This window comes from Prosopis cineraria, unplaced genomic scaffold (genome assembly GCF_029017545.1).
Source record: "Prosopis cineraria cultivar Desert tree isolate PC_DT_omini unplaced genomic scaffold, ASM2901754v1 PC13, whole genome shotgun sequence".
NCBI classification, from domain to species: Eukaryota; Viridiplantae; Streptophyta; class Magnoliopsida; order Fabales; family Fabaceae; genus Prosopis; species Prosopis cineraria.
This window is the reverse complement of record NW_026555344.1, coordinates 2,362,690-2,382,536: the sequence shown is the minus strand read 5'-3', so window position 1 is coordinate 2,382,536 and position 19,847 is coordinate 2,362,690. Positions and strand designations below refer to the sequence as shown.

The window sequence follows — 19,847 nt, the reverse complement described above, 5'->3', positions numbered from 1 at the left end:
AGCATTCTTAATTAAATTTTACCTCTTAATAAAGTAATTATCTACTTTTTAATTAATCTTATCTTCTATATTTATCCCCATTAAATTCAACATTGGCACTTTTAAAAAAAGACAATGATTACATCTCAAAAAATTAAAAATTTATTATAATTTTTAACATACAACTCCTCACAAAATACTTTATATTTTTAAATAGAGGGAGTATAAAATAATAGGTAGGTTATAATTTTTTATTATTTTTGGATCGAAACTAATCATACATTAACTAAACAAATTAAAAGTAGTTAAGGGTCTTCAAAGAGTTTCCATCATCATTCACTAGCTCTAACGAAAGAGGTAGTGAATGATCACGGACGTTACTTTATTAAAAATATAATATTTTTTTAATAACTTTAATGGTTAAAAATATAAGATATTTTTAGTTTATTAATATGTAACAATTAACTTTTTTAAAAAATATTTTTATTAAATAAATTATTTTATATTTATTTTAGAGTAAATCACTCTATTAAATATGAGTAAACATGAAAAGATTAGTTGATTTAAAAATAAATAACTGTTCTATTGAGATATAAAATATAATTAAAAATATTTTATATTTTTTAGTGGATGGAGCATCAAAACCAATACCAAGGTTTAGAAAAAAAAAAAAAAACTAGCTAAATAATCGTGTTCTTACCTCTGTTCTTACCTCTGTACGTAAGCCACTGTATGCTCGCAATTCCCACATATTGACCGTGTCAAATGCTATAGTTCACATTTTAATATCTCACACCTTGAGCATGTTTCATGCATGAAAAAAAGTCCATAATTGAAAAATGTTACATATTGTCTTATTGTGTAAAATTTCTATGATTAATTCAAGTATTATGCATTTCATATATTGAAATTATTAGTCTTGATTCCATATATTTATACGAATATTTCAACTTTTAAATCATAGGAGAAATTATGAAAGGGTAAAAATTCATTTTTGCTCTTAAAATCATTGTCGTAATAATATTGTTCTTCAAATAATTAAAATGAAACAATTTTATCCCTCAATTAAATCCTCATCAACAGCTGTTTAGTCACTGTTAGTGGGGTTCACTTTTTGAAGCACGTGGCATTGACCATTGATTTTTCCTTCCCTGCCAGAGGAAAATTTTTAGAAATTGAGAGCATATCCTCTGTTGACCTCCTCCCCTCCCTTTCCAATCAAATCTCCAGAGCTGATCAAACGCAACTAAAGACATAAGCTAATACCAAACAGAGGCAAATACAAAGCTCACTGAGAAACTAACTTAAATGAGTTTTTATTTTATGTTGGTTAGAGAGAACTCAGAAGCCTCTCTCTATCATCGACTTCACATTCTCTCTCTAAACCTTCTCTCTTGGCCTCAATTCTTGATGAACAACACCATACAAATTAGATAGAAGGTAATTGGGAGCTTTAATCCATTTTGGTTCTTCAATCCCTTTGATTAGAGAGACAATTGAGTGTTATACTTGGGATAATGTCTTCAAAATCGCCCTTTAAAGAACTTGAATCCTTTAGTCCTTTTGTGTTCTGGGTCTTAATGCAAAACCCCTGTGAGAGTAGCTTTTTTGAAATTGATCAGAACTACCTTACAGTGGACTTTAACCGAAGATAGATGGAACTTCAAAATACAAGAGAGAGGAGTAAAGAATATCGTCAAGAAAACCGTTAGAGCCTATGACAAAGTCACCAAGTCTGCAACAACAAGCCCAGTCCCACTGGATGAAGAGATGAGCAAGCAATCAATATATGCCAAACAATGAGCTGTTGCATGCAGAGGAGAAAGGAAGATGGAAGAAAGAAAAAATGAATTGAATTAGATACATTTGGCATGACACGTTGGCGAAAATTAGTCAAGTGATAGTCAACATTATTCAAGTTAACCCTAGGGGCAAAATTGTTTCGTTTTAATTATTTGAAAGACAATATTGCTATGACAATACCTTTAAACCACAAGATGCTCCTATCAAAATATTTTAAAAGCAAAAATGAACTTTTACCCAATTATGAAAAAAGTTAGCTAGTTTCAAATATAATGCATCTTCTAAAAATTTTACTCAGTCCAAAATATAGAATATTGATAATTTTTATATTTATTTTTTTAATTATATTCCTACTTCATTTATTACTCATTTAAAAAAAATTCATGCATCAAAATTGGAATAAATGAATGTATAAATGAAAAGATGTGGGCATTTTTAAGAATTTAAAATTTTAACTAACATTGTTTGTAAATAATTAATTAATTAACTATAACTTATATTGTGGTTTGGAATAAGTATAGTATATAGTAGTACATCAATTCAACCAATTGTGACTAGATCAAGGGAAATCGCTAGTCTCTTATAATATGGAGAATTAATGTTCAAATCTACTAAGATATATATTTGCATTTAATACTTGACGTTCTTCAAACACAATTATCGCTAATAAAAGAATACACTTATGTATAGTTAAAAAAATCAATGTTTATTAGTAAATAGTAATAATTGATAAAAAGATGATAAAATACTCCCTTTGGTCCAATTTATAAGGTAGAGAGAGAATAAATTTTTTCATTCTATTTATAAGTCATGCTGTTAAATTTTCACGATAAATTTTCTTTTTTACCCTCCATTAAATGTTGGAGAGAAATATATGTTATTGAATTGTATATATTTAATAGGGATAAAGTTAAAAACTTATTAAATGTTATGATAAAGTTAATAAATTTTAAAATTTTGTTAATATTGATAAAATATATTAAAAGTAATTTATAAATAGGACTAAAAGAGTAAATTATAACAGTAGTTGGCAAGAGAGGAAAGGGGACAAAATTCCAGGTTAACAGTCAAAAGAGATGCGTAGGCATGCACGCAATAATACTAATGATTTACAATTAATTGAGTTGGGACCTGATTAATTATTTCTAAATTGTTGTGATGACGCAACGTAGAAGCCTTCACAATATTTCCAAAAATTTAAAATAAAAAAGATGAAGGAATATAACTGTAAGATATGAACCTTGCATTTATTTAGTTTATTTAAATTCAATATACATTATTTAATTAGGGATTATATTATATTCTTTGTTTTTTTTATTTTAAACTAAAGAAATCTCGTGAAAAATGTGCAGTTGTATAAAATCCAAAACAAATAATACTATTGATGACTTATAGATCGCGCATCTCATACACTTTTTTTTTCCCCAATATCTTATATTGACAATAAAGAATAACCTTATTATAAACATATCTTTTTAAAGGTTCTATTAGAAAATAAAATAAAGTCTTACATCTAAAGATTAAAAAATAAATTATAAAGATATAAGTTTAGAAAATATCTAACTAAATGATTTAAGTTATTTTAATAAAGTATATTATCTTTAAACATACTTAATATACAAATTTTAATAGGTTGAACTCTGGAAATATGATAATTTAAAATTTGTACAATCAATTAATAAATGCATGCGTGCTGTCTCATTATCATTCTTCCCCTACTAGGAGCCGCAAAATGAAACAGAACGTTCTACTCTCGCAAAATGAAACAGAACGTTCTACTATCTGACAGTGATGCATTTAGACAGTGTCTGCAACGGGAGAAGTAAAATCATATTTACATGATCGTTGTCGATCCTTTTTTTTTTTTTTTGGATTTTACACTATGAAAATCCTAGAACACCAGCACACGTTAATTAATTACCTTAATTGAAATCTCCTTCATAATGTTACCAATAATAAACAATTTTTGTCTAGGCTATCTAGAAAACTCTAAACGATTTATCAACATTAACCACTATAATAATCACCATGGGTTTTTTAAGTGGCTCAAAATCGTTAGGTGGAATACGAGCTTTAATTAAAGGTATGGCTACCATTTATTTTCTGAATGAGATTTATCTAGTTGCATGGATTTTAAGTCATTTCACATTTAATTACTAGTCCTCTAGTTATAATATGATTGAAAGTGACACTAAGTGAAAGTCGCGAACATATAGTAGAATTAATTAGTCGAGCCTAATATGTTAAAAGTTAATTATGACAACCATTTCAAGCCACACATGGTTTGACGAATGGCACAAAGGAAGTCCATACATGTCAATTTCTATGGATCTGATTTAAGTAAAATAATACAAAATTAATCGCCTATATTAAGCCAAAACAATAGATATTTCATTTGAAAGAAAATGCAAGCATGAATCGCCATGACGTATGTCTAATAGACGTTAATATGCATAAGGTCAAACGTATCTAATCATCATCAGAAACTCAGTGTTAACGTTATATTTGTGATCGATGGTGAAGAAAAGCACTTGAATTGAGTATTGTAAAGCAACGCACTTCTGCATTGGTATTTGTTTTAACATCGTTTCATTGTCGAGCGAGCAATATTAATATATATTAGTTCTGAATAAAACAACGTGGATACGTCTGAGAAACACACTTAATTGGCATATGCATTATGTACTGTTTAGTTTTTAATAAGAAAATGCATAGCCCGTGGTGGTTGGCAACAATATGGCTGCAATTTAATAATTATAAATTTAATTTTATCTCTTATAGTTGTGATTTCATGTTTTAAAAAACATTGAATAAGGAGAAAAAAGATTAAAAAAATTGTTGTGAAGATTTTTTATTTAATATGTGTAAAATAAAAATAAATAATGACGTACTCAAGTTAGTGAGTTCACAACTTATTCCCTCTGTTAAAAAATGTAAAGAATTTTTTAAGAAGTTAAATGTTTAAAAATGTAAGGTATTTTTAGTTTTTTGAGGTGTAATCATTATCTTTTTTTAAGTATCCGTGTTGATAGTGACTTTATATTTATTATAGAATATTTAATAGGGATAAATATAAAAAAATAAGGTTATTTTGAAAGTAAGTAATTACTTTATTGTAGAATGAGATTCGGTTAAAAATGCCTTACATTTTTTAACGGAGGAAGTATGTTTTGTTAGATTTCTTATATTCAGTATGTTTAAGGATGGTATATTTCATCAAAATAGCTTAAGCCATTTGATTAGATACTTTCTAAGCTTTATATATCATGATCCATTTTCTAATCTTTTAGATGTGATACTTTTTTTTATACTATAATATTCTCTCTACTACTTTTTTCTCTCTCTATTTTGTTTTTATTTTTTTCTTCTTCTTGCTTGGGCTTGTATTTTTTTTTAGTCTCAAAGATCTCAGATTTATTCAATTTCTTCTCCATTTTCTTCTTCTTCTCTCTTTTCATTTCTTTTCTTTTTTTTTTGAATTTCTTGTATTTTTTTTCATCTTTCATTTTTTTTTCTTTTTTCCCCTCAATCGAATGACTCATGATACCATATTAAATTTCTTATATTCAGTATGTTTAAGGATAGCATATTTCATCAAAATAGCTTAAACCATTTGATTAGATATTTTTTAAATTTTATATATCATGTTTAAAGTTCATTAGGTTGTAAGTTATAACACACACCCCCCCTCTCTCTATATGTATGTATATAGTATACATGAAAAACTTATTTAAATTAAATACATTTAGATATAAATCAAGGTTAGTTGGCTTTCAAATAATAAATGTAAGGTGTTCGAAATATCAAAAATAGAAGATGTAAAAGCTAAATCTTACACAATCTAATCCTAAAAGAAGTATTTGCATTTTTTACAAAATAAAGAGTATTTTGTAAAATTAATAGAAAGGCTTTGATTATTGTAAGTGATTGCTTTGTCAAACGCAATATAGCAGACAAACCATGCGAGACACACAATTCCAAATCTCTTTCCTATGTGGCATGACTTTCATTATTTAAACTCTTTCGAGTTTTTCTCTCTCATCACACATATTGAATTACCCCCAATTGAGGGGGTGCATCTGTCCCCTGGCTTTAACAAGGCTCTACTGCTAGCAATCAAGAACGAATCCATAAATAAATACATAGGAAGTAAAATTAAAAATTACTTAAAATATAGGAGTACTAATAGTAATTTTTACATTTTTCTGCAAGTAACATAAAAAAAAATTCCAAAGATTCCAAACAACCATTGAAATTGTTAGGGAAGGGGGGAACACCCGCTGCATGCGTCCCTGGCAATGGGTATGATTAGTTTACATGATAGTGCATTGCATGTTTGGTTTCATGTTGAATTGAAACACTAAAATTATAATTTTGATAATGTGATCCGATGAGAAATGAAACAATATATTTGTAAAATTCCTTCACTTTTCAAGTTTTGACTTGCTTAAAATTTATTTCTTCAACTATTATTCGTTGTAATATTTTTTTTTTAATTGTTGACTTTTCTATAACTTAGTAGCTAATTTTTTCACCATCAATAGAGTTTGTTTTTATCCTCTAGAAGTCATCCCATGCAAGCGCCACCTCAGATATTGAATTAGCATAAGGGATAGGATAGAAACTATTTTTTTATAAAGAAAAAAGCTTATTTAATATTTAATATTATTTAAATTAAATATTCATAAAAAATATTTGCATAATTGATTAGGACATGTTTAAGGGTTCTCATCTTTCCTGTCACTCCCTTGCGTCGTCTTCATCTTCATTATTGTCTTGTGCAGAGTATCCAATTAAAACTAACTACTCGTTCGTACACGGGACAAGACACGTGGATTTGAATCATATTGATTATTGAAGAATTAGCGGCACGTTGAAACTCTTCCATGAGAACTTTGATGCTAGATTTGTCTGCCACGTGAGATAATTCAGAAGGATCTTTTATTGATATTAATGCATAATGGCGATCAGGAGCTGGATGAACCCATAAAGCATACTATCCCCAACTAAAATGAGAACCAAGAAAAAGCCTGATTCTTGAAAAATATCATGATTATTGGCCGTGCGTTTTCTTCTTCTTAATTGCCTCTGCAGTTCTCATCTTCTTCTTTGTTGTCCTCGACCATTCTCTTCCTCTTCGCCTTCACACTTTGCCTCGCCTTCGTTCGTTTTTGGTTTGCGTCTTCTTCGGTTGCAATTTTTTATTTTTTTAATGGATCATCTGCAGTTCTTTTGAGTTCAACTCTACAGGAAACACGCTCTTAGCCTCATATATACGCTTTATTTTCTTTTAATTTTCATCGAATCCGCACTGAACTGAGTTGGCAGTGTAAAGTGCTGATTTTTACCTTGGGCTTTATTCACACATCCATACTTTAACTCACGATTACAATACAATAATAAAAATATAGTCTTTAATTTATTTTTTAAAATGTGGGATATCGATTTAACAAAAAATATGTTCAATAAAAAATGCTAACAAAAGCGTAGATGCATTTTCACTTGAAAAGAAAATCGAACAACTATTTTTCTTAAAAATAGACTCTGTGACGTGACATATGAAGTATAGAGCAACGTGCTCTGACTCTACGACATGGGCCGTGGCTTGCACACCATGCACCGTGGCACATATATCAAATTCGACTGTCATGATAGATTTTTTATACGAACTTTCACTGCCTGTTATTTTTACAATTGATGTCTAATTAGAGTGATTCAACCGCCTACGCAAAACTTATAACATAATCTATCTAGTAGGATAAGTTTGGATACAATCCAACAATCTAGTTTTCACAAGCTAGCACAACAGGCTTTAAGTGAATTTCGTGACATGCGCTACGATGCGTGTTGCACATGTTGCGGCTCATGACACAGTGAAATAACTCTCACTAATACTTGCGCATTATGCTTTACATCATTGTCTTGCCTTCCGATCCTATTAACAAACCAACCAAACAATACCACACATTAATCCATTATCCAAAACCATAATTAATACACTAATTACTAATTTATCTTCAATTAATAATTAGTTTTTTTTATTGAAGTTCAAAATGTTATAGGAAGCCTCACAATGCAATTTTTAACACTGTTTGAAACATTTTTCACCACATGCGATGAACCAGTAATGACTCAAAATGAATTATTAATCATAAGGACAAACTTATTAAAAATTGAAAGATTAAGAACTAGTTTTAGATGAGATAAAAATTTAAAAATTGAGTTATATTGAATCATAATTACATTGATGGATTAAGTTGTAAATGAGTCAAAATTTAAAGGATTGAAAGATTAATTTTTGATTTTGAGTAATACTATAGATTTTCACAAGTTACCACGCAAACTAATTTGAATTGACTTGGATTATATAACGCAATCACACAAGCTTGTCCAAGGTATTTTTCTTTTATGTACTCCATTCTTTCAGTGTCTTAAGACACTTTTTTGAAGTGTCATGTTAAAAAACACTCCCTCTGATCCCTATCATTAAGCATCTTTTAGAAAAATTCTTTAACCCTTAACATAAGGCATTTGATGGAGTAATGGTTAGTTGATTATGCTTTTCCAATATTACTTCTATTTAAACTCATTAACTATGAGAAGAAATGTAATTTTATGTAAAATTTTTCATTTAAATAAACTTAAAATTGAAAGTTTATTATATTCTTAGATAAAACTAATAACTTAATCATCTTTTATTGGTTTTGATAAAATAATTGGAGTGTCTTATAACAGAGACCAAGGAGAGTAGTGGCGAACTCAAAACCCTGAGCCAGAGGGGGCATATTTTTTTATAAAAATAATAAAAAAGCATTGCATATAATTATATGATTTTTATCAATAAAATTGTATAAAATTTAATAATTAGGTTTGATAGAAAATAATTTTTATTAAATTTATCTTTATTTATTATTTTTAAAATTTTTATTTGCCAAGTAAAGATTTGTTACTTCCTTTATTGATAACTTTCCCTAAAAATAATTTTATTATCCTGTTTGAAATTTATAAAATTTGCAATCCACTAATTGAGAATCATGTTTTAACATGAAAATTAATTTTAATGAATAAAAATAATTAAGAGGATCATAAATTTAAAAGCATATTTTAAATAAAGGTGCATGAAAAATAAATGATTTTATGGAATAAAGTATACAAAGTAAATGAAAAATTTTTGTGCTAAAAATAAATATAAAATTCTTTTCATTTTGTTATAATGTATTTTTGTATTAGTCTTAAATTTGTTGAAGTAAGGAATAAAAGAAATGATTTATAAGGATTTTAAAATAATGTAATATTTTATTTGATGGTTTCCTTTTCCAATTCCCACTTGAAGCACTAGTGTCGCCTTTTCCAAATTGCATCTCTCATTCTTTCTACAAATATAGAAAATGCACCTTCTTCAAATTTTCTTTAACTATGATATTTTTCCTTTGTTTTTGTAGCCGTAAGATATTTTTTTTTTCAAACTTTCACCTCCGTTTCTGTCTTAGAAACAGAGCTAGACAGGGAACACTAGTAACTATTGCATGATTGTGGTGTTGAACATTTACTATCTCACTTCTCTTAACAACTACAATTATTGGATTGGGTTCCAAACCCTTCATTCTAGCATTGAAGACAAGGGATGCTTTTTCTTTTCATCTTGTTACTGAACATTCTTAGTTATTTCTTGAACTTCTTTACATCCGCGTGTTTGTTCATTGTCATCTTATATGTAATTTAACTCTCTTCAAGTCTCAACTGGATTTGTTCAGCGGGTGCAAAATTAAGGGATGACGAGGGTAATGATACATATATCAATACTACATACATGGTTTCCACAAAATTTAAGGGGGGCATTTGCCCACCTTAAAACATATACGACATTATGATTAATTTAAGGTGTAATTAATATATTTTTTCAATGACATTCTTAATGAGGATGTATTTAATAAGGTTTTGAAATTAGGACAACTTATTAAACAAGAATAAACATAAAAATAATGAGTAATTTTGAATGCAATTAACTGATCTATTGTAAGTGTAAATTAATTAATTGGAATGTACTTATACTACTAGACAGAGAGTACAAAACTTAAACTAGAGGCGTTGCTCAAGAAGAACAAACACCCAAAAGTTTAAACTGCTTGAGCCATGACTTTTTGGGTATGGCTATTTCTTAGTGAAGAAATTTCAGATGAAGGATGGACGAGGGACAATGTAATTAATTTTTTGGAGGCGGAGGCCAAAAAGGTGGACGGTATAATTGGCAAAAAGGAATTATTCGAAGGACCACAGTGCATCAATGTCAACATGCATCACGCTTTGATATTTTGTTGGAAACGTCTACGTTTGTGTGGGAAAAACGTAACAAGGGACAAACAGCCCTAGTCATCACTTTGTTTATGGCCTCAAATATTGGACCCCGACATTATTAATTTAACTCCATGCACGTCCTCATCCCAACCCTCTCCCTCTCCCTCTCCCTCTCTCCTCTCCTCTCTTTTCAAACCATGCCACTTGCATGACTTTCTACTCCATTAATTTCTTCCCTTCTCTGTGTCGCTTCTCTCGTATTAAAAACTGAGCCGACCTGCCCTGTTGAATTAGTAAATTATTAAGCTAGTATTTTGATTAGTTTAATAAAATACTTCTTTATATTCATAATTGATTTGATAATGATTAAATTATAGTTTTGACCATTAAATTTTAAAAAATTAATACCTTAATCAGTTCAATTTTTGGTCTAGCTTTTAATATATTCATACTTGGTAATATCTATTTTTAACACCAAATACCCCTGGTTACCTGATAAAAGTAGTGGATGACGCTAGTTACATGTATTAAGAAAGTTGCGGCTGAAAAATGTCTTTTCTATTTTATTTAACCCTTGAGAGATGAGTGTGGTATTAATTATGAGGGATATTTTTTTGTAAATATCACTACCTCTATCCCAAATTATGAAACACTTTTAAATAGAATCTTACATATTAATAAATTTCATTAGATACATTTAATAGCCTTATTTTTTTAAGAAAAATAGAAAATGCCAAAAATACCATTCATTTAATGACCTTAAATCTACACTAAGTGCTAAATAAAGGGTAATATTAAAATAGATTTATTTAATAAAACCTTAATATTATTAAAGTATTTTATATTTTAAAACGCTGAATCTACCTAAAGAGTGTCTTATAATTTGAACGAAATGAGTATATTAAATATTTATTGAACTTTGTAATATTGTTGGTGTTAGCTAGGTAGAAAATATCTCTCTTCTCTGCTGCTTATGTTAGACAAAAGAGAGAGGAATAAATAAGCTCAACAAGGCTTGCGATGTCTACTCCTACGGTCACATTTCCAAATTTCGATCATAGACTTTAGAACCTTAATTTAATGTCTGGATGTCAATTATTGCAGAAAGTGGCACTCCGAAAACCCAGTTTGAATAATCCAATTACCAGCAAAAGTAAAATCTGATTTGCAACGAGAAAATCGAGATTTGAGGAACCAAATTCAACTTAGCAATTAAATAGACATTTAATAGGATTTGAGTTTGCAAATTGGTTTGGACCTTTAAACAAATATCCAAACAGTGTTAGCCATTGTCTGTTTCATTTTGTCTTCCACAAGATGTTAAAGACTCATTACCCCCAGCCATTTATATAAACGTTTTGTAAGAGTATGCTTCTCTTGACATTTACTATGCTCTTATATAACACACACCCACACCCACACCCACACAGACTGACGTGAGAAAAATCTATCTTGTCTGGGAGCCTTGTTTTCTGCGCTTCTCTTCACAGACATTGGGCTTCTACCGAAAGCCCGCGGTTTCATTTTCAAATCCACATGCATAGGTTGCAAGCCACTTCACCAGCAGAGGGCTATCTGGCCCATCATGCCTCTTCATCTATATGCGCGCGCGCGCGCGCACATTTTGTGGGCGCGCGTGTTTAAAAATTTCTTTTATGCAGGGATTCTTCCTTTTGGCTCTGTTTGGAAAGGGTAATAGGATGGAAAATGAAAAAAAAAAAAAAAACACACACACACACACACACACACAAAAACTACTCCAAACTTGATAGACCGGTTTGACGTGCCTTTGGATGGTAACATGATCTTTAAAATTTTACGTATCCCCATCTCCTCTATTATTTACATGGTACCTAGCATTATTTATTTTGTATGTCATTAAAATTTTTTATTTATGTCAATTTGGTCGAAAGAGCTTTACCCATTGCCCTTGACACTTCAATAGAAATTAGTTTGTTGTCAGCTGAGTATACTCTTCACCCACACTCACAACCCCCCCCCCCACAAACATTGGCCTTTGTTCCAGGTAAGACTATTATATTCTCTCATGATTTAAGTCTCCAATTCTCCGTCCCTACCCTTTCAAACACTCTATCACACTCCATTTCTTTGGGCTTCCGATTTTAATAAAATTATCACTCTGCCACGTATTTTAACGGAGCGGGAGAGAGCAGAGGAGGGATTTTATTCCCCTAGGATATTGGGTGATGGTTTTCAAGAGGATCTTGGAGCAGGTTATTTCACCTTTTCAAATTTGTTTTTTGTTTTTAACGGTGCAAAAGGAGTAATGAAAAGGGTTCCAATAAAATCAAACCCGCGAGCAATATCTGCCTTCACAAATAAAGAACTAAAAAAAAAAAAAAAGCTACTCTGAACCATTACTGGGAGCAATCCCTACAATTATTTTAGAGGGAATAGCAATAAATTATAATTTAATTTTGCATATCTTGGTCATTGTCAATGACCACAAAAAGCAATCTTTCCTTTGTAGAGCTCTACTCAAGCTTAATTGAGAGTTAAATGATAGATTAAAAAGATGAATAAAATGACAGGTCTGAAAAAAATAGTCCCCCTCATTATCTTGTTTTGATTCACAAGCACTATTATGATCATGTTTTAACTCAATAAAATAAATAATTGATGTTCTCAAAGTTCAATTGTGATTCAATGCTTTTGGGTTTTAATCTGGGCAATGTGTTAGGTTGAAAGTATAAAACACTTAGTGGATTAGAGATCTTCGCAACATAAAGCAAAGTTATGTGAAATAAAAATAGTTGATGAAAAGAAACATTTTAAGTATGTGATTGAAAAAAAAGACTAATGTACTTGCCACTAAACAAAGTGAATTGGTGCTAATTAAACTCATAACAAATGTGAGAGAGTTAGAGCAAAGACGGAAGTCGTAGTAATTTTTTTAAGTTACTTGAAATCACACAACATTTTCAAAGCCCACTCATGTACGATAATAGATTATTTCTTTTTTGGTTTGTTATTTCACTCTCAATCAAGCTTTGCAAGCATCATGGCACTTAATGGGGAAGAGAAAGGGTGACATTATTATTATAAAAAGGATAATATTGTCATTTCATGAAAACATTAGTTCCAAAAAAATCCCAAGAAATTTCAAAATAATTAGAGCATAGTATTCTAGTGGTTTTTTATTGTCATTGTCCCATTATTTTGTGTCACAACTTACAACTGTGGCGCTGCTTATGGGCGTAGCTGGGTGAGCTGCTTACCTGGCATTAAACGCACAGCTTGGGACGACTGGCAAAAATAGAGGAAAACAAAATTTATAAAACCACTCTTAAACCCTAAACTCCGCCCATTTTCCCCTTCAAGCTCGTTCAGCTAAACCCTCCGGCTGAAGTAAACTTCAGCCATTCCTGCCTTCTCCCTTTCCACTGTCGCGCCATCGTCGCCGGCGACCACAAGTTCTGAGTAACCATACTGTACTAAAACTGTAGGTATTGCTATGCCCACAAAACTCCTATCGCAACTCCATCTCATCCAAGTTTCTTCCATCGCTCGCCTCCCTTCCATGAAGCTTGGAGTCTCCGTTCCGACGTCCCGGGCAGTCCCCATTGTCTCTCGTATCTTCCCCTTCAGGCTCAAGTACCTCGGGTTGGAGTCTCGTGCTGTACGGAATGAACTTCTCGGTGTGCGCCGATTCTCGACTCGGTCCTTTCCTGGGAGGGCTGGGTCGAGGGCTGAGTTCAACCGGGGGAATCGGGATGCAGAAAGGATCAGGGTTTCGAAGAGCTTGGTTGAGGACGAGGATGAACTCAGCGACTGGGTTGACGAGTTGAAGACCGATTCTTATCGAGGTCGACTCACCAGCGAAGAGGACGACTCGGACAGGGAGAAGGATCGCAATGGAGGGAGGAGCAGAGTATCTGAGTCGATGAGAGGGAGGAGGGAGACTGGCTTGGGCAGATTTGGTGAATCATCTCGGAGGAGAACTCGGGATACATTTGAGTCGTTTTCGAGGAATTCTCGTGTGAGTCGGCGATTTGAAGATGATGAAGACGAGGAGGGAAATGAATCCCGCCATTGGAGAAGCGGTCGAGTGTCCGAAGGTCGGAATGTGAAGTCTCTCTTGGGGAAGAGAAGCGGTGGGGAGTTGCGAAGAGGGAGAAGGGATGGAAGGAGAAAATCGTATTCGATTAGTGAGGATGATGCTGATGAAGATGAACAGGAAGCAAAGAAGTTCATGGGACGCTTTGGAGATCTTATCAGCGAAGAAGATAGTGACGCTGAAGATACTGTAGATGAAGATGGTGATGATAATTTACTGAAGAAGGCTTTAGCTTCTCAGCTGGATCAAGCAAAGGAGCCGAAGAAGAGCGGTCCGGCAAGAGATTCTTCTGAGAGATCTGGCTCTTATTTAAGTGAGACCAAGTATGTTATAGAGCATCTTTTGTTTTGTCGGACTAGTTTGCTTACTTCAACACTTGGCACATTCTCTATGGTTTGCAGTTTATTGTATCTGAGTTATTCCTCTTGTGTTAAATAATGGCTGAACAAATTGACAGGTGGTAAAAAAATTACGTACATTGGGCTGACAGGCTACAGATGAATAATGTTTAATTGTTGGGAGGTTTGAGAATATTAATAGCGCCGGTTGTCTAAGGAGAGAATGATCTTCAAAATACTCTATGCTGATATGCTGCTGTTTAAGATTACTGTATTTATTGAACAAATGAGTGATCAGTGGCTGAGATATTTATGGAGCAGTGGTTTTGCCAAACTTACTTTTCTGGTTATTAATGTGGATAGAGAGAGGGAGAGAGGTCATAGAGGCCATGCTTGGGCACCCACGTAACAGAAGTAGCACCTTTGTAAAGGATTAGTCACGTTGCATGCGCGCTTTAGAGCTTTGAATGGACGCTCCGTTGTTTGTGATTATCTAATTGTTAGAGGAAAGATAACGCTGCTTATTTTTGCATCATACTTCATATGGTGTGATAAGAAAATCTGTTCAAGATTTGACCATGTTCCAACATCGTAAATAGAGATTATCAGTTAAGTTGATCCTTGTGCTTATTGTTTGAGGCTGTTGACTTGTGCTAGATTAGTTCTGTGACTGCATTATATGCTATATCCTTCCTAGTACATGCCCTATGATATGTGTCTATACTTTACATCCTAGATCTCATGTTTGAGATATTATCCACAGATTTGATCAATGTTCAATCTCGCCTTTATCATTGAAAGGAGTCAAGGCTGCTGGATATGAGAAAATGACCGTTGTGCAGGAGGCAACTCTTCCAGTAATTTTGAGAGGTTTGTTTTAACCTTTGGCCTTGAAGTAATCTTAAATAAAGCAGTCTTGGATGTAACCTCATTTTTTGTTGTGTTTTGCCTGTTCATTGAAGGGGATATTTTTTGTTTAGAAAATTAGGTTTGGGGGAGTGGGGAGAGAAGATATAAACTTTGTTGAGAGACTCTAGAATGGTGTGCTCATGCAGGTTTTTTGAGATCTAGACATTATGATCTTTTAAAAGGTCTAAAACGATTGGCCAATAGCCAGTAACAGTGGGTCAGGATTTGGAATATCATACTGCTGAATATTATATAACAATTTATAGTTTACATGTGCTTATATAAAATTTTCAGACCAGCATATTATTATCAAAATTATGTAGAAGATACTCATAAAAAGTGGACAGCTTTAGTAAAAAAGGTTCAACATGATAATGCAGAAGGCATTTTGCCAGAGTGACAACAAGAATTGTGGCATAAGGTATGGAGACATACAAATAGTGAAGGAAACAATAAGGGCCAAACAACACTTCCTGTTGGCTTTGAAATCCTCTTCCTTCCTCCCCAAATGTTTCTTACTGAAGGCTGAACAAATTAGATATAGAAATCCTTGCTGCATGAAGGATCAGTATTCAGACTACCCGGCTTTGCCAAAATAGCACACTAACCAAGAAAGCGACTTGCAGCTGCCTCAGCTGGCATGATTTTTGTATATTTATTCTGGAGTTTATTTATGATGGTGTCACTTACTCCATTTAGTTGTTATTTCCAGGTAAGGATGTCCTAGCCAAGGCTAAAACAGGTACCGGAAAAACGGTTGCCTTTTTGGTAAGTAAGCATCTTCACTATCTTGTATGCGTAGTGCATTCGTGATTATTGGTTTTGTGTATGGTTTCCATCATTTTGAAATTTCTTTTCCTTTCTGAGGGAACATATAAGTGGTAGAGTGGGACAATTGAGCCACAATCAGAACATGTGAACCAGTTTGCATTTAATGCTTCTTTGGTTTTATTTAGAAATCACTTCCAACATGTTTTATCGGAACCAGGGAAATACTTAAAACTCATTAAATTCATCAAATAATTCAATAAGTTTTTCAACTTTGTCCCTATTAAACATATATTCTAACAACATATTCTCTTTTCAACATTTAATGGAGGGTAAAAGGAGAAATTTGTGATGAAAATTTAATGATGTGACTTATAAATAAGACAAAAAAAAAAAGAACTGTCTCTGCCCTATAAATAGGATTGGAGGGAGTGTATTGAAACGATACACCTCTGTGTAGATTGGGGGAATTCTGTATATAGTGGAAGGGCGACATATTGTAGTTAGTCCTGTCTTCTACCAGCCAAAAAAAACCTTTGGGCTTGACATTCTAATACAGCTTGTTGCTGATTGGGCTTGTCTACTTTATTCCTCTCAAACTTTTGGGTGGGATATTTCTATCTTTTTTATTCTTAACCCTATTCTGTTTGAGCCTGTCTGCCTTTTGTTTTATGTGGCCAACAGCAGCCTATTCTTATATTGAGCTTGTATATGCGAGTATTAGTTATTATTTCAGCATACAGTTGATCAAGTGAATAGTGTACTGCTTTTTTACCTAAAATAAAAATATCATATTGTCATCCAAAAAAAAAAAATATATATGGCTTTGAGTTGGATGCTTATGATTCATTTTGTTATATTAACAGCAAGCCATGAATGATAGTTTTAACCCTACTTATTTCTGAAGTGTTCCTATTCAGCTTCCATCTATTGAAGTTGTTGAAAAGTCACCTCCTTTTGATCATGATCAAAAGCGGCCTCCAATCCTTGTGCTTGTCATATGCCCGACTCGAGAGCTTGCAAGTCAAGCTGCCGCAGAAGCCACTAAACTACTGAAGTTCCACCCTTCCATTGGCGTTCAAGTTGTGATTGGAGGGACAAGACTTGCGTTGGAACAGAAACGCATGCAAGCTAACCCTTGCCAGGTAAATCCATTGTTAATTGCCACCATAACTTTATTTCTTTTCAACGTAGACCTTGTATGAGGACGACAATCAAACAAATGAGAGGATTCTGAATTTTTGCTGCATAACTAACCGGCCAGGAAGACTTTAACCTGTGTGACAGCCTGAGAGGAACGCATGAGATTGGGAATGTGAACATCTTATTGCCCTTTTATTGAGAGACTCATCTGCTGTAGCTATTTCTCATTGTAGTATGATATTTTATAGTTAAGAAGTGATCTAGTACTGCAAACAGCGGTACTGTAATAAATCAGTTCTAACTAAAGGTCCAGCCTCTTGTTAATGAGTTCAAACAGTAAGCATGTGATGATTATGTGGTTTATTGAGTTCAATCAGTTCTAATTAGACCACTTTGGACCGTTATCTTCTATTAGCAAACTATCTTGTCAGACTGTATTTATTGCAGTTTGCATTCCTAAATTGTACAGATCCTTGTTGCTACTCCTGGAAGGCTTAGAGACCATATTGAGAATACAGCAGGCTTTGCAACTCGGCTGATGGGCGTGAAAGTCCTTGTTCTTGATGAAGCTGATCATCTACTAGACATGGGATTTCGCAAAGACATTGAGAGGATCATTGCTGCAGTTCCTAAACAACGACAAACACTTATGTTTTCTGCCACTGTTCCAGAAGAGGTTAGGCCTTAGGGGTTGGTTCTTTTTGCAATGTGTTTCAAACTTTAGAAATTGTAAGCTCACTGAGCTATTTTGAAGGGATTTTTTTTTCTTTTTCATTGTGTGAAGGTCCGTCAAGTCTGCCATATTGCATTGAGAAGAGATCATGAATTTATCAATACAGTTGAAGAGGGTAGTGAGGAGACACATTCACAGGTAATTGTTTGTCATTCCTTGCTTATAAAGCACTAGCGAGCACACATGTGCATTTGTACTTACCGGTGCATGTTTTCCTTTCGTTTGTTCATGTGGGTCGGTTGATCTGTTCAGGTTCAGCAGAGGCACTTAGTTGCACCATTAGACAAACATTTCTCCTTGCTCTACCTTCTTCTAAAGGAGCATATTGCTGACGATGTTGACTATAAGGTGCGCTTCCTAATCTTAAACCAGTTGTTTGACAATGTTTTGTGCTTTACTGTCAAGGCACAGTACGATTGCAAACAAGACATTCTATGTCGAATGTAGGATGTTGCTGTCCCGGATTCTAGAACTCTTACATATAACAAGGCACATGTCTGGGAGGATATGTAACCTTTGCTATTTATTTATTAGGTTCTTGTTTTCTGCACAACTGCTATGGTCACAAGACTTGTTGCTGACCTTCTTGGTGAGTTGAAGTTGAATGTGAGAGAAATTCATTCAAGAAAGCCTCAGAACTATAGAACCAGGGTCTCTGAGGAGTTTCGGAAGTCCAAGGGCCTTATCCTTGTAACTTCAGATGTATCTGCCCGTGGAGTTGATTATCCAGACGTCACTCTGGTTATACAGGTTATAAATGAACTCCTTTCCTCAAGCATTGAACTTTTCAAGTGTCCTTTCAGCTTCAGAATTTTTCTAATTTATTATATATATGTAGCTATTATTTATTTACTACATAATATGAAAATTGTTGCTTTGACACCCTGCTTAACTGTTATCAAAATGGACAGTTGGGTTTACCAGCTGATAGAGAACAGTATATCCACCGACTGGGTCGAACAGGGCGGAAAGGTAAAGAAGGGCAAGGCGTACTGTTGCTAGCTCCTTGGGAAGAATTCTTTTTATCTGCCGTAAAGGATCTGCCCATTACAAAAGCTCCAGCACCTTCAATTGATCCTGACACACAGAAAAAGGTATATATTTGCACGGATACAAATTCTCGCGTATATTCTGATGCTCTGGCAGGTTTATGACTAGAATGAACATGAAGCTAATCCAATATTATATGCCGTAACAGGTGGAAAGGGCCCTAGCCCATGTGGAGATGAAGAATAAGGAAGCAGCGTATCAATCCTGGCTTGGTTTCTACAATTCCATCTCGAAAGTGGGGAAGGACAAGTATAGGCTAGTGGAGTTGGCAAATGAATTCAGTAGAAGCATGGGGCTTGATAACCCTCCCGCTATTCCAAAGCTAGTCCTTGGCAAGATGGGCCTCAGAAATATACCTGGTTTACGTTCCAAATAGGTTATGCTGTCCGTGTGATTTCTGACGAGTAATTTTGGGCACTTACAGTTTGCATTAATTTTTAATCAGGCCCCTCTAGTTTTCTTTGTTGGAATTGGACCTTTACACTTTCACATCAAGTCCATTGGCCCTTAACCTTTAACATTGTTAAAAAAAAAAATCTGATGTGGCTAACTTAGACACAACATAGTGCTTAACATATACATGGATTAATTTTGCCACGTAGATCTTTGCCTAGCGGGATAGTAAAAAAAAAGTTTGGCCAGTCTTGCTAGTTCATCGTCCAAGGGTAGAGGTCGTGTTTCATTGAACCAGGGGGAGAGCGATTGTGTTGTTTCGTCTTGCTTGGTTGATCCCTCTGTTCGTTGTTAGCCA

General features: G+C 33.4%; 1 protein-coding gene across 1 annotated transcript; it reads left to right on the top strand.

The window, feature by feature from the left end:
• Nucleotides 1-13,401: 13,401 nt before the first annotated feature.
• Nucleotides 13,402-19,607, top strand: LOC129291564 (DEAD-box ATP-dependent RNA helicase 31-like). The gene is made up of 10 exons (XM_054929014.1): nucleotides 13,402-14,478; nucleotides 15,257-15,363; nucleotides 16,115-16,170; nucleotides 17,091-17,315; nucleotides 17,783-17,989; nucleotides 18,098-18,184; nucleotides 18,299-18,394; nucleotides 18,581-18,796; nucleotides 18,958-19,140; nucleotides 19,245-19,607. Exons 1-10 carry the CDS (start codon nucleotides 13,553-13,555, stop codon nucleotides 19,470-19,472), a joined length of 2,331 nt encoding a protein of 776 aa, XP_054784989.1. The 5' UTR covers nucleotides 13,402-13,552; the 3' UTR covers nucleotides 19,473-19,607.
• The last annotated feature ends 240 nt before the right edge of the window (nucleotides 19,608-19,847 follow it).

What these genes read in the sequence shown, in the direction of transcription:
- LOC129291564 (XM_054929014.1), top strand. Translation starts at nt 13,553, where the DNA reads ATGCCCACAAAACTCCTATCGCAACTCCATCTCATCCAAGTTTCTTCC. An exon ending in GAAAAACGGTTGCCTTTTTG is followed by an intron (nt 16,171 to 17,090) that starts GTAAGTAAGCAT and finishes GTTCCTATTCAG; the next exon opens with CTTCCATCTATTGAAGTTGT. An exon ending in ATCCTGACACACAGAAAAAG is followed by an intron (nt 19,141 to 19,244) that starts GTATATATTTGC and finishes ATGCCGTAACAG; the next exon opens with GTGGAAAGGGCCCTAGCCCA.